Here is a 15,439-nt window from a genome sequence, read left to right as displayed (position 1 = left end):
CTGTACCATTGGTCTGTATCTCTGTTTTGGTACCAGTACCATGCTGTTTTGGTTACCATAGCCTTGTAGTATAGTTTGAAGTCAGGTAGTGTGATGCCTCCCGCTTTGTTCTTTTGACTTAGGATTGTCTTGGCAATGTGGGCTCTTTTTTAGTTCCATATGAACTTTAAAGTAGTTTTTTTTTTTTTTTCCCCCAATTCTGTGAAGAAAGCCATTGGTAGCTTAATGGGGATGGCACTGAATCTATAAATTACCTTGGGCAGCATGGCCATTTTCATGATATTGATTCTTCCTATCCATGAGCACGGAATATTCTTCCATTTGTTTGTGTCCTCTTTTATTTCATTGAGTAGTGGTTTGTAGTTCTCCTTGAAGAGGTCTTTCACATCCCTTGAAAGTTGGATTCCTAGGTATTTTATTCTCTTTGAAGCAATTGTGAATGGGAGTTCATTCATGATTTGGCTCTCTGTTTGTCTGTTATTAGTGTATAAGAATGCTTGTGATTTTTGCACATTGATTTTGTATCCTGAGACTTTGCTGAGGCTGCTTATCAGCTTAAGGAGATTTTGGGCTGAGATGATGGTGTTTTCTAAAATAACAATGATGTCATCTGCAAACAGGGACAATTTGACTCCTTCTTTTCCTAATTGAATACCCTTTATTTCTTTCTCTTGCCTGATTGCGCTGGCCAGAACTTCCAACACTATGTCGAATAGGAGTGGTGAGAGAGGGCATCCCTGTCTTGTGCCAGTTTTTAAGGGGAATGCTTCCAGTTTTTCCCGTTCCGTATGATATTGCTTTCCCCACTTTTTAATGGGGTTGTTTGTTTTTTGCTTGTTAATTTGCTTAAGTGCCATATAGATTCTGGATATTGGACCTTTGTCAGATGCATAGTTTGCAAATATTTTCTCTTATTCTGTTTGTTGTCTCTTTATTCCGTTGATAGTTTCTTTTGCTGTATAAGAGATCTTTAGTTTAATTAGTTCCCACTGTCAATTTTTGTTTTTGTTACAATTGCTTTGGGGTCTTCACCATGAAATCTTTGCCAGAGCCTATGTCCAGAATGGTATTTCCTAGGTTATCTTCTAGGGCTTTTATAGTTTTAGGTTTTACTTTTAAGTCTTTAATCCATCTTGAGTTGATTTTTGTGTATGGCATAAGGAAGACGTCCAGTTTCAGTCTTCTGCATATGGCTAGCTAGTCATCCCAACGCCATTTATTGAATAGGGAATCCTTTTCCCATTGCATGTTTTTGTCAACTTTGTCGAAGATCAGATGGTGGTAGGTGTGTGGCTTTATTTCTGGGCTCTCTATTCTGTTTCGTTGGTTGATGTGTCTATTTTTTACACAAATACCATGCTATCTTTATTAGTGTAGCTATGTAGTAAGTTTTGAAGTTGGATAGTAGTCACGTTTTAATTTTGTTCGTTTTCAGTACTGTGCTGGCTATTGTAGTGGATAGAACTGTGTCTTCCAAAAAAGATATTTTCAATTCCTAACCTCCTTATTTAACCTTATTTGGAACCTAACCTTATTTGGAAATAGGGTATTTTCATATCTAATCAAGTTAAGATTAAATCATACTGGGTCATGATGGTCCCTAATCCAATAACTAGAGTCCTTATAAGGGAGGGAATTTTGGACATCAGCACACAGAGAAGAGAACACCACATTAAGACAAGGGTGGAGATTGGAGTAATGCGTCTCCAAGCCAAGGAACCAAGGATTTCACAGAGTCACCAGAAGCTGGAGAAAGGCAAGGAAGGATTCTTCCCCGAAGCCTTCAGAGAAAGCATGGCCTTGCTAATACCTTGGTTTTGGACTTCTAGCCTTCAGGACTGTAAGAGAATAATCTGTTATTTTAAGCCACCCTGTTTGTGGTAATTTCTTGTAGCAGTCCTAGGGAGCTAACATAGCTATTAGGGGTCTTTTGCCTTTTCATATAGACATTAGAATTAATTTGTCATATTTACATAATAGCTTGCTGGGATTTTGATTGGAAGTGCATTGAATCTACAGGTCAAGTGCAGAATTGTCATCTTAACAATATTGAGTGTTCCAATCCATTACCATGGAATACTTATTCATTTATTTAGATCTTCTTTGGCTTCTTTCATTACAGTTTTGTGGTTTTCTGCGTATAGATTCTAAATTTGTTAGATTTATACCCATTTTATTTTCTTTTGGTGCTATTACAAATTGCATTGTGTTTTTAATTTCTAATTCCAATGTTTATTGCTGGTGTATTGGAAAGCAATTGACTTGTGTGTTAACCTTGAATCTTGCAACCCTACTATAAATTACTTGTTATTTCCAGAAGTTGTTGATTCTTTGGGATTTTCTACATAAACAATTACAGCATTTGTGAACAAAGACAGTTTTATTTCTTCCTTCTCACTATGTATACCTTTTATTTCATTTTCTTATCTTATTGCACTAGGTAGGACTCCCAGTATGATCTTAAATAGGAGTGGTGAGAAGGGATATCCCTTTCACTGGCATCTCTCTAGTGAGCCCATGCCACCATTATTATCTCTTACCTGGCCTATTGTAATAGCCTACTTACTGGTCTTCCCACTTTAGTTTTTGTTCCTGTAAAGTGTATTGTGTGTACAATAGCCAGAATTAGGTCTTAAGAATATAGACCAAATCATGTCACTTCCCAGATTAAGGCCACTCCAATGGACTGCTGTTGTACTTACGATACAATTTAATTTTTCAGCCTAAACTACAATACCTTATATAATCTGGCCCCTGCATGCCTGGGTAATATCATCTTTTAAGATTCTTTGTCTTGACCTGTAGATGCCAGCCACATGGGCCTTCTTTTTGTCCTTCAAGTACATTTCCCTTTGGGCCTTGGCACCCACTGTTCCTTCTGCCAAAAATGCTCTTTTTGTTATTGATATTTATAGCACCATTTTTTTCTGGTTATTCAGATCTGAGCTGAAGCATGACTTTCTCACAGTGGCTTCCTCAATATAATGTTACATTTAGACATTCTTGATCATGCTAATGTAACTTAATTTTTCTGTGTAACTTTTACTGCTACCTGACATTGTCTTCTTTACTTAAAAAAAAAAAAAACTCAGCTCCTCCTTCCCTGCCTGTAGGCCTTCCAGCCACTGGCAAGCAGGTCCTTGAGAGTAGGACCCTTCCTCTTGGGTTTATTGCCGTGTCTCCTGTGTCTGGAGCAGCACTGGGCATGGGGTGGGTGCTGACTGGCATCTTTCTATATCTCTATCCTTCTCTTGAATCAAATGTCCTTATTGTCTCTACTCTTCAGTCTCCTCCTCTCAATTTTCTAGACTCCACACTTTTTCCTGCCCTAGAGCCTTTGGACATGCTGTTCTCTCCGCCCAGAATTTCCCACATTCTCCCTCACCATTTTGCTTCAGAACCTTCTGTTCTTTCTTTAATGCGCAGTTGAATTGTCACTTTTCTGGAGAAACCTTCCCCAGTTTATTTTACCATCTCATTCATGATTATTTTCATAGGTTTAATTTTGCATCTACTTGTATGATTATGAGATGGTCTGTCTTCCTTACTATTTTGACAACCCAAAAGGCAGGGCCTGGGTCTGCCTGGACTCCTCCTTTATCTACTCCCCCCAGGACTCTGCCTGGTCCATGGCAAGTGCCCATGGTGCTCAGGAAATGATTGCTGGAGAAACGAGTTCACTGAAGAAGAAGTACCAGATTCTGTTGGTTCTAAGATGCATACTTTCTCAAACTAAATATTTCTGAAATAAGGATGCATCTTGCAATTGAGGCACATTAGAGTCGATGAAAAACAGTATAAATTGTTAATAAATATGTTAAAATATTCTGTTTCACTAGTAATCAAATAAATGCAAATTAAAACAATAGTAGGGGCTGAGCACAGTGGCTCACATCTGTAATCCTAGCACTTTGAGAGGCCCAGGCAGGTGGATTCCCTGAGCTCAGGAGTTCGAGACTGGTCCAGGCAATAGGGTGAAACCCTGTCTGTACAAAAATACAAACAATTAGCTGGGCATAGCGCTATGCACCTATAGTCCCAGGTACTCAGAAGTCTGAGGCAGGAGAATTGCTTGAACCTGGGAGGCGGAGGTTGCAGTGAGCTGAGATGGTGCCACTGCACTCCAGCCTGGGCAACAGAGCAAGACTCCGTCTCCAAAAAAAAAAAAAAAAAGCCAACAACAAAAATCCAACAACAGTAGGATGCTGTTTTTTCAGATACCAAATTGGCAATGATTTTTTTGCAAGGATTTTTATAAACAATAATAATATTGGCAAAGATGTGAGAAAATAGGTACTTTTACATGATACAGGTGAGAATGTATATTGGGGCAATCTTTCTGGGGAGTAATTTGGCAATATATATCAAAGCCTTAAAAATATGAGTCTACTGTGATTTTCAATTTCTAAAAATTGTTCCAAGGAAATAATCAGGGGTGTTGACAAAGATTTCTGTGAATAATTCTCAATTAGGTAGCATCTTATAATAGTGAAAAATTGGCCGGGCGCAGTGGCTCATGCCTGTAATCCCAGCACTTTGGGAGGCCAAGGCGGGTGGATCACTAGGTCAGGAGATCGAGACCATCCTGGCTAACATGGTGAAACCCCGTCTCTACTAAAAATATAAAAATAATTAGCCAGGTGTGGTGGTGGGTGCCAGTTACTAGGGAGGCTGAGGCAGGAGAATGGCATGAACCTGGGAGGCGGAGCTTCCAGTGAGCCAGGATCGTGCCACTGCACTCCAGCCTGGGCGACAGAGCGAGACTCCATCTCAAAAAAAAAAGTGAAAAATTGACTAATAATAATCAGTAAATGAAATAAAATCTGATCTTAAATATGTATGCTCTCAAAGAATATTTAAGGATATGGAAAATTGTTCACATTATATTTTTGATAGATTTTAAGTTCCATGAGAGCAGAAATGATTGATTGTATTATATTTGATATATATATGCCCAATATCTAGCACATTCACATTAGGTGTAGGATGATCCCAATTTTAATTAAAAAAAAGCATATATGTGTGTGTGTGTGTTTGTGTTATATGGTACACCCAAAAGATTAGAAGTCATATAGCAGCAATATCTTAACAGAGATTATCTTTGGTGCAATTATGGGTTTTTTAATTTCTTAGTTGTAGTTTTCTGTATTTTCTAAGTTTTCTATAATATACATATATTAGTTTTATAATGAGAAAAATTAATGTTTGTCTTCTCAGACTCTACATTGGTGCTAAGTTAGTGAATGTGAGTGTGTGGTAGGGTAGGAGGAGGGGTTTATGAATAAGGGGTTCTTAAAGCACAGGAGATTGTTGAAATGAATATTAAATGCAGTGACGGACATCATCCATTTCAACCTGAGCCCTTGTCAGGAATCTGGAAGCAAAGTCCTCCTGAATGTGCAGAAGCCTCACCCTGGGCAGGAGCCCATCCCTGCACTGTTTGTCCAGACATCCTTGTTTGCCTGCTCCAAGCAGCTCCTCCTGACTCTGAGGCTCCCTGTCTCTTGCTTCTTCCTCTGAGTTCTCATTCCCACCCCAGGCCCCATTGCTTGAACTGCCACTTTGCACAAACATCTTGGACTCTGGCCTTCAGCATTCTCTCTCCCTTGTCTGTGTTTTAGTTTTTGCTTTTTGACTTGAAGCACCATAGCTCCAGCCTCCCTACAAAGCTGAGGGTTGTGGAATGTGATCCATGGAAAAACAGGCAGAAAGAAAGCAGGAGAATATTCAAGGCTGAGGTGACTTCAATGTGAGCAAAGGAATGGATGAAGAGCAAAGAATATATGTCAAACATATTAAATGCCATAATTTTAACAAATGAACAAATGTGGACATTTAGATACTGGAACATATGGGAAAGGAAATTCTGAAAATGAAGATTTGTAGCACCATGTATTTAATTGGGTCCTTAAGTTAAAAACTTCTGTTTTCATTTGTGTGTAAGGTATAATTACACACACACACACACACACACACACACACACACACACACACGGTATGTCTCCTTATTTTGTTCTTTTAGGATTTTCTTTCTGTTAAAGCCAGCATTTCAAGATAGTTGCAACAGAGGGCAGAATGGTGTAAGAAATTTAAATACCTTTTTCTTCTTATCTGAAAATCATCCCAAAATACAAATTAGAGCAATGTATGGATTGAGCTATAAATACTCTTTTTTGAATAGTTTTCAGCATTTACATACAAAGATTATTAGTTATTTTTCATGTCATAGTATAAACTGTTTAGTATTATATGTAAATCTTAATAGAAGCAAAGTGCTGAACCCTTGAGAGAGAACCTGAACTATGGCTAATACATTTAACTTTTATAGCAAGATTAAGATTAAGCAATGGGTACTCTTTGTTCTTTCCCAAATATACTGTGGGATTATTTACTTTTCTTTCCATTCTAGTGCTGCAATGCAGGCTTATTGAACTTACTGTCCCTGACAAATGTCGATTAATGTTCTTTATTGGGAGTTTTTTGAAGTTTATGGGCAAGACCAATGAAGCAGAAGAGTTGTTGTTGAGTGTTGAGGACATGTTAGTACAGGTAAACTGAGAGTAAATTTTAAATCCTTCAAACTTTATTCCTTTTGTGTTAGATATTATTTGTGTTTTCAGATATTATTTACCTTTGTTTATGTAAAGGTAATTTAATGCACTAGAGGAATCCATTTTGTTCACCAATAAGGAAGCTGTGGTTTTAACCCATGCCCCAACTATACATTAATGACAACAAACAATAAGTAGATAGGAATCATTGTAGAATGAATGAGTACTGATAGGTGACACTTTGGAAAAAAAAAAGAAATGTTCATAAAGCAAAAATGGAAATACAGTGGTAGATTTAAATGAATTAATAAAAGACTAGCCAAAGACTTGGTAATAAGTTTCATAAAGATGTTGGGAGGCCAGGCACGGTGGCTTACGCCTGTAATCCCAGCATTTTTGGGGGCCAAGGCAGGTGGATCATGAGGTCAAGAGATCGAGACCATCCTGGCCAACATGGTGAAACCCTATCTCTACTAAAAATACAAAAATTAGCTGGTCATAGCGGCACGCGCCTGTAGTCCCAGTTACTCGGGAGGCTGAAGCAAGGAGAATCCCTTGAACCTCGGAGGTGGAGGTTACAGTGAGCAGAGATCGCTCCATTGCACTCCAGCCTGGTGACAGAGCAAGACTCCATCAAAAAAAAAAAAAAAAAAAAAAGGATATTGGGTAAGGTTGATTGATGTCTCTATATTGATTTGCTTTTTCTGAACTATGAACTTTTGGCTTTGTTGACTACAGTGAAAGCATCACTCATAACATAACTCATAACATAACATAACTCATAACAACTATATGCTTATGATAACATTTAACTACTGTTTTATTTAATGTAAATTTATTTTTTGGGAGGACAGGGTCTTGCTCTGTCGTCCAGGCTGGAGTGCAGTGGTGTGATCATGACTCACTGCAGCCTTAACCTTCCCGGCTTAATCAGTCATCCCACCTCAGTCTCCCAAGTAGCTGGAACCACAGGGGTGCCCTACCACGCCTGGCTAATTTTTCAATTTTTTTGTAGAGACAGGATTTTGCTATGTTGCTTAGGCTGGTCTCAAACTCCTGAACTCAAGTGATCCTCCCATCTTGGCCTTCCAAAGTGCTAGGATTACAGGTGTGAGTCACCACGCCTGAACTAACTGCTATTTTTTTTTTAAAGTATTAACTTTCACTGATTTCAGTAGAATTTGTGGGTTTAGGGTAGTCTAACTCAAGACAAAGCTGTTTTTATTTTAAAACAAATACCTTTAAACTTTCATAAAACACTGCCCTCGTCGCCATCAACGTATGTCTTTCTAGAAGGAGTTCTAGCAAAGAGACTTAAAAGACTCAGTAGTGAAAGTCCTTTTATGGCAGAGACCATGTTTGTTTACCAATTTTTGTTCCTCCATGGCATATTATAGCCTGTGGGTGCTTAATAACTGTGAGAGGTGAATCCATAAATCAGTTTGAACTGGCAGGTTCCTCCATGCCCTTAGAAGGTGGCATGCAATTGTGAATAGAGCGTGGGCTGTTTTCAGACTGACCCAGATTTAAATCCCAGTTTTGCCACTTTTCTGCTTGTGTGATCTTGGTAGGAATTTTAACCTGCGCTCTGGTGGGGTCTCATTTTTGAGGATTCTGATACCTATCTCATGGGGCTGTTAACACGTTCAAGTAAGAAGGTGCATAAAGCACTTCACGTAACGTCCGGCACACAGTAAGATCTTAAGTATGGTAGCTGTTTTGTTATTACTGTCTTTGTGTAATTAAGCAAGTGAGGCCTAGATGAGAAATATAAGGGAGTTTGATTTAAGCTTTTAAGAGAACTTCCCACTTCAGAGTGCTCCTTCTGGAGGCATCAATCTTATGATTCTATCTTCAAAATATTTTTGCAACAGTTCTTTGGGACTAGCCACCGTGAAGACTATGAAAAGAATGTTTTTAGGCTCCAAAGGCACTTCCAAAAGAGGTTTTATGACTATTTTGGGCAATAACAACTTCTTTGAAATATGTGCCTGACATTCTTTTTTTTTTTTTTCCTTGGTTTCTAACATGTTATTTTTAATACAAATCAAGTTTGGCATATTTCATTTTTATCATCACTTTGCTTTTGAAGTGGTAACTGACCCACCCTAATGCTGTGTAAATGGAGATCAAAATATTTATAGAGGCTTCATCATACCCAGCTCCAGGTATACAATAGCAAGAATCAAACGTGATTTCTACCCGCAGGCAGCTTACAGTCAATTGGGAGAAATAACTATTAATAAGACATTAGTCTAATGATTATTCAAATCAATATATAATTACAAACTGTCTTAAGAGCTAGTAAAGAATATTAATGCTATGTAAATATAGTCAAACATCACTTAACAACAGAAATCTGTTCTGAGAAATGCATTGTTATGTACCTGACATTCTTTTTGGGTGGTCATCTCTTGTTATAGCAAACTAACATTCTTGAGGGGAAAGATCTTGTTATTTGTGACATATGCATCGTGTACTTTACTGCTTTTAAAATTTCTTCAGATAAGGTCATTTTAAAATTTAATCCAGCAGTTTTCAACTAGGGGACAATTTTGGTCCCCAGGGAACATTTGGCAAGGCTGGAGACACTTTTGGTTGTCATAGCTTGGGGGAGAGTTGCTACTGGCATCCAGTGGGTAGGCCAGAGGTGCTGCTGAACATCCCGTAGAGCATAGTTCCTCACAGCACAGGGTCATCCTGCCCAAAATGCCAGATGGTGCCGGGTTGAGAAACCCTGACTTAGGTGATATGCTTATTAAAAAGTGATCTGTGGGGCTAGGTGCAGTGGCTCATGCCTGTAATCCCAGCACTTTGGGAGGCTGAGGTAGATGGATCGCTTGAGGTCAGGAGTTCAAGACCAGCCTGGCCAGGACGGTGAAACCCCATCTTTACAAAAAGTACAAAACTTAACTGAGCATGGTGGTGCGTTGGGTCATTGAATTCCCCTAAAAATAATTTACTACCCCCTAAAATTATCTTTACTTCCCCATCTCCCTTCTCCTAAGAGGTAGGGTATATAAATGTCTATATTCTGTAATTCCCCCCGTGCGTGCTAACAAATGTGTATGCAATTTCTCCTGTTAATCTGCCTTTTGTCAGTTGATTTTTTCAGCAAAACTTCAGAGGGCAAAGGGGAAGTTTTTCCTTATATCCTGAAATAAATATACTAGACCAGTAAGGGGAATTTAAATTCAAGTCTGTGTGCACAAATGTGTCAAACATAAACTTAGCTGCTCTCTGGTCACATTTGAATTCAAGCAGCGTTCACAGCTGTTCATTTGAATTCTGGATACCACCTCCTCTGAAATCTTTAACACATGCAAGATATTGTCACGTTGTTCTTTAAAATTTTTATTTCCACTGGGTGCGGTGGCTCGCGCCTGCAATCCCAGCACTTTGGGAGGCCGAGGCGGGCGGTTCACTTGAGGTCAGGAGTTCAATACCAGCCTGGCCAACCACAGTGAAACCCTGTCTCTACTAAAAATACAAAAATTAACTGGGTTTGCAATACCTCCCTATAAATCTTTCACCATAACCATTATCTTATATATATATTTAGAATTTCCTAAGAAATCATGTAAAGCATACAGTCTTTTTCAATGTCATTATGAATAAAGCTTTGTTGGGTAGGTATGTGGTATCTGTATCTATCCTAATGCTGTGTTTTCTCAGGGGTGGTTCCCTTTTCATTTTGTACAGAGCCAGTCCATGACAGACATGCTTCTCAAAGTACAGAATGCTATTGGAGAACTGTATCTTGAAACTGGAATGACTCAGGAAGGGTTCCAGTATTTCCAGAAAGCATGGTCAAGCATGCTGCATCTTTCGCTTAGTGACTTAGAAGACAGCCAGGACTTGGTGAAGCAGAGAGGTACGGTGGACACATGCAGAGGGAACAGCCTCTCATGTGTCACAGAGTCAGTCTCCTCCTGGGCTATTCCTATCTGTGAGAAAAAGGAAATGGATGTGTGTGTTTTGTTTACTTGGTGTTTTTGTATTGTTTTGTTTTGTTTTGTTTTGTTTTTGAGACAGAGTCTCGCTCTGTCACCCAGGCTGGAGTGCAGTGGTGCGATCTTGGCTCACCGCAACCTCTGCCTTCTGGGTTCAAGAGGTTCTCCTGCCTCAGCCTCCCGAGAAGCTGGGATTACCGGCACCCACCACTATGCCTGGCTAATTTTTGTACTTTTAGTATAGATGTGGCCAGGCTGCTTTCGAACTCCTGTCTTCAGGTGATCTGCCCGCCTTGGCCTCCCAAAGTGCTTTGATTACAGGCATGAGCCACGGTGCCCAGCCTACTTGGTGTTTTTGGAGGGCTGGTGGGTACGTGAGGATTGAACATAAAGTGTTCCTGATTCTGAGGGACCACCCTATTAGAATGTCATTGTTAGGGTGAGCTTCAGAGAAGGAAGCTTCAAGCAGTAAGGTGGGGTCATCATGGTTCAACTCTGAAACCAGCTTTTCTGGGTTTAAACCCCATTTCTTCACTTATTAGCTCTCTGTGCCTTTAGAGACATTACTTAAACTTTCTGGGTCACAGTTTTTGTATTTATAAGGAAGGGATAAAAATAGCATCCACATTGCATATTGTTGTGACTAAAAGCGTTAGGAGGCTGGAAAGCACACAGAATGGTGCCCGGCACATAAGTAGGTACTAATTGATGAGTGGCAGCCAATGTTTTATTCTCCAGTATTTGATGCCTGAGGCTACTCTGTTATCACTGACATAGCAGAGACAAAGAATCTTTAGTGGATTAAGCTATTAAGCAATTTTGACTCACCCATTTACAGTCAGACTAGAGGTCTCTAGATGTGTGTCATACTTACATGGCTGTATCAATTAGCTTTTGTTGCATAACAAACCATCCCAAAACTCTGTGGCTTAAAACAATGTTTATATCCGCCATGAGCCTGTAGGTCAGCTGGGGGATTCCACTGGTCCAGGTGGGCTCAACAGATTTGGGCTTGGCCCAGGCAAGCGTCTGAGGTCAGCTGGCAGGGCTGATGGGGCTGGCTGGTTGAACCTTACTTATTGTCTGGTGGTTGTCTGGCTGGGATGACAGGGGTGGCTGGACCATGTGTTCCTCATCCTCCAGGAGGACAGCCTGGTTCTCTTCACTTGGCAGCTCACAGGATTCCAAAAGGGAGAGCAGAAGCCTAGACTTAGGCTCAGAACTGGTACAATGCCTCTTTCCACCTCATTCAGTTGGCCAAAGCAAGTCACCAGGCTGTGTCCACCTCTTGATAGGAGGAAGTACAGAGTAGCATAGCATGGCAAAAGGTAGTTGGGTAAACACTAGTGTAGAGAATTGCAGCTGTTTCTGAAATCTGCCCCATGGCTAGAAGATCAAAGGTCCCTTGGGCAATTCTGCCCCATGGCTAGAAGATCAGAGGTCACCTCGGTCAAGCTACTTACCCTCTCTAAGGTTCTCATCTGCAAGTTCACTTTTGTAGCCATAGTTATCGTTTGTTGAGTGTTTACTGTGTACTTTATGCTGATGATCTCTTTTATCCTCAAACATACCTCATAGAGCATGTATAGCTGAATGTCAGAGAGATTAAATAACTTAAACTACATCAGCTCCTGCAGCTATCAGTCTGAAGCTAGGCTGTCTGGTCCAAGCTAGACCCCAGAGCACGTCTGGGCAACTCCTTGTTGGACAGAATTTCTTCTAGACATTTATGAAGCTCTAATCCTTGATATATAGAGTCTAGCTTCCAAGTTGTTGTCCTAATGCAGGCAAGCCTGGTCACAGGTATGCTGGGACCTTAGTGGCAATCAGGGCCACTTATGTGGGAGCTGGGCCTGGCCCTCCAGAGGCAGCTGAAGAGTCCAGAATGCAGAGTTCCAAGGGGTCAGGCCACCATGGCTTGGTATATACAAGTGTTAATTTTCCAAGGAGACCAAATGAGCAGGGGTAGAGTCGCGGGGGCCTGGTAAAATGGGATGCTAGGAAGTATTGGTGTCATTTGTGGCAGCTTTGATAGAATCAAACTGTAGTTCTGGTCCCCTGACAAGGGTTAGGTGTGGGCTTATGGGTTGAGCAAGCAGATGAAGAGGTGGGAGTGAGGATTCCACCCTGACCAGTATTCATGCACTCAGGAGTTGTTTACCGATTGCCTGCATGCACCAGGTACTATGCTGAGTCCAGAAAAGTGGTCTAGGCAGGAACACCAACTCTACCCTCTAAAGGAGGTACTACAGAAAATATAAGTGAGCCAACCCATGAAATGATTGCAAGCTGTCATAAATGCAAACAAGAAATAGAGCTAGAGCGTTGGGGTGTGTGTGTGTGTGTGTGTGTGTGTGTGTGTGTGTGTGTGTGTTGGTGGGGGGAATATTTATGAAAGGCAGATCAAGATGCCTTTTTGGGGAGGGGACAGTGAAGCTGAGACCCAGTGGACTATCGGAGCCACATGTGGTGAGGGAGGGGGCAGTCTTGGTAGAGGGAAGAACATGAGATGGGGGAGGGCTGGGCCTGTCCTAGAAGTGGAAGGAAGCCTCAGTGTGCAAAGAGCAGGAGGCAGCTGGACCCTGATTGTGCAGGGCCTTGGGCTTTGGGCCTTGGGCCTTGGGCAGGCATTTAGATTTTGTTCTAAGTGCAAAGGGAAGCCATTGCAGGGGCTTAGGGTGGTGATGACATCTCTGATTTCTGTCTTGAGATCACTTTTGCTGCTGCATGGAGAATGGACTACATGTTGGGTAAGAGTGGACACAGAGAGACCAGTTACGTGACTGTCCTGCCCTGGTGTCCAAGTGCAAGGCATGAGGCCCTGGGTGGGGGAAGACAGAGAAGCCTACAGTGGGCACTGGGCAATGAATTAGGCACTACTGATGATGGCGAGAGATGCTACTTGATAGCTTAATGCTAATCCTTCTTAATGAAGCCTGAATTCCACAGCACAAGGAGTTAGATCTGCTCTTCTGTGCTGCCAGCAATGCTCTAATAACACCTTCTTGGAACATTATTCTATGAGTCTGCTAGAGCTGCCATAACAATCAGAGGACCACAGCCTGGGTGGCATAAACAATAGCAACTTACTTCTCAAAGTTCTGCAGGCTAGAAGTCCAAGGTCAAGGTGTCAGCAGGGTTTTGTTTTGTTTTGTTTTTCTCCTGATACCTCTCTCTTTGGCTTGCAGATGACTGCCTTCTCCCTGTGTCCTCATACGACTTTTTCTTGGCATGTGTGTGTGTGTGTGTGTGTGTGTGTGTGTCCATCCTTGCCTCCTTTTCTTCTAAGGACACCCATCATATTGGATTAGGGCCCACCCTAATGACCTCGTTTTAACTTACTTCTTTAAGGATCTAATTTGCAAATACTATCGCATTCTGAGATACTGGGGGTTAGGACTTCAACATACAAATTTTGAGGGAACTCAACTGAGCCCAAACAATTATTTCTTTTTCTCTTCCCATAACAAAGTATGGCTTAAAAACCACTTTCTACTTTTTAGGAGTCTGTATTATTGTCAAAATATTTAACTCTCAATAAAGGAACAAAATTATGGGGCCTTTGCAGAGAGTGCATTCCCAAGGGTGTGCATATCTAGGTACAACGCAGTATTTATTAATTGGGTTTGTGAGACTCATTCGTGTGCTTCTTGTTATAAGGCTGTGTAGTTCTATTGTGTCTTGTTGCAGGGCTGTACTGGCTGCCTTTTGTAGGGCTCAGTTACCTTGGTGATAACTGGCTTCATTGTATCCATATTTTCACTCTATTTCTGATCTGTTCATTTGCAAACAAACTCAGAATTTGGTTTCAATCTATTGTCTTGGCTCCTTGGCTCTAAAACTGCTGTGCATACACAAACATGTTGCATGAAAACCAATGTCCATGCAGTATATGTCAGTAGTGGATTTATTAAGAAAAACCTGCCTATTGCCACTGATGAAATGATATTAAATGCCATGCCTATTGACATCTTAATTCTTTTGTGGGAAAAAAAAAAACCCTTAAGCATCATATTCTTTGCCAATTTATTCCCTGCAGTCAGAGTTTTGAACAACCTGGCAAAGTCAGCATCTGAAGAATACTTGAAAGAAAACCACATTTTGGAATATGCAACTGAAATTTCCAACTTACTGGATAACAATCCCCGTAATCAAGCTACCATGAAATACATCGAAGGTGTTCTAATGTAAACATGTATTAAAATTTTTTTTTTTGTTTTTTGCACTAGCTTTTATTCTTACAATTAAGATACTTAACCTACACCTGTTCATCCATTTCCTGACTAACTGATTTAGTTAAGAAATGCTGATGGTTAACGTTTTTATTCTCTTGCTTAGTGGTTCTCAGCCAGGGGCAATTTTGGGCCCCTCCCCACCCAGGGGACTTTTGGCAATGCCTGAAGACATTTTTGTTGTCATGTCTTGGGTGATTGTTATTGGCATCCAGTATGTAGGGGCCAGGGATGCTGCTAAACATCACACAATGCACAGGATAGCCCCCTACAACAAAGATTTATCCAGCCTAAATGTCAGCAGTCCTGAGGGTGAAAATAGTGCTCTAGTTTTTAAATTTTTTTTTAAGAGTCAGGGATCTTGCTCTGTCGCCCAGACTGGTATGCAGTGGTGCAATCATAGCTCACTGAAAGGGGATCAAGCGATCCTCTTGCCTTAGCCTGCCCAGTAGCTGGGACTACAGGTATGCACTACCATGCCTGGCTTACTTATTTATTTATTATTTTTTTAGAGATGGGGTCTTGCTATGTTACCCAGGCTGATCTTGAACTCCTGGCCTCAAGCAATCCTCCTGCATCAGCCTCCTGAGTAACTGGATTACAGGCAACAGCCACCATGCCCAGCTCTCTAGTTTTTTAAAAAAGATGTACAAATTTTGGCCGGGCGCAGTGGCTCACGTCTGTAATCCCAGCACTTTGGGAG

General features: G+C 40.9%; 1 protein-coding gene across 1 annotated transcript in view; it reads left to right on the top strand.

The window, feature by feature from the left end:
* Positions 1-15,439, top strand: part of TTC41 (tetratricopeptide repeat domain 41) — a 72,441-nt gene that overhangs the window by 38,862 nt on the left and 18,140 nt on the right. Inside the window, exons 9-11 of the mRNA XM_077954829.1 lie at positions 6,410-6,549; positions 10,254-10,425; positions 14,544-14,691. Of these exons, the coding sequence (XP_077810955.1) occupies positions 6,410-6,549; positions 10,254-10,425; positions 14,544-14,691 (460 nt within the window). The remainder of the gene's footprint in view (positions 1-6,409; positions 6,550-10,253; positions 10,426-14,543; positions 14,692-15,439) is intronic.

The sequence above is a fragment of the Macaca mulatta genome, chromosome 11 (genome assembly GCF_049350105.2).
Source record: "Macaca mulatta isolate MMU2019108-1 chromosome 11, T2T-MMU8v2.0, whole genome shotgun sequence".
NCBI lineage: Eukaryota > Metazoa > Chordata > Mammalia > Primates > Cercopithecidae > Macaca > Macaca mulatta.
This window is presented reverse-complemented; position numbering and strand designations above follow the sequence as displayed.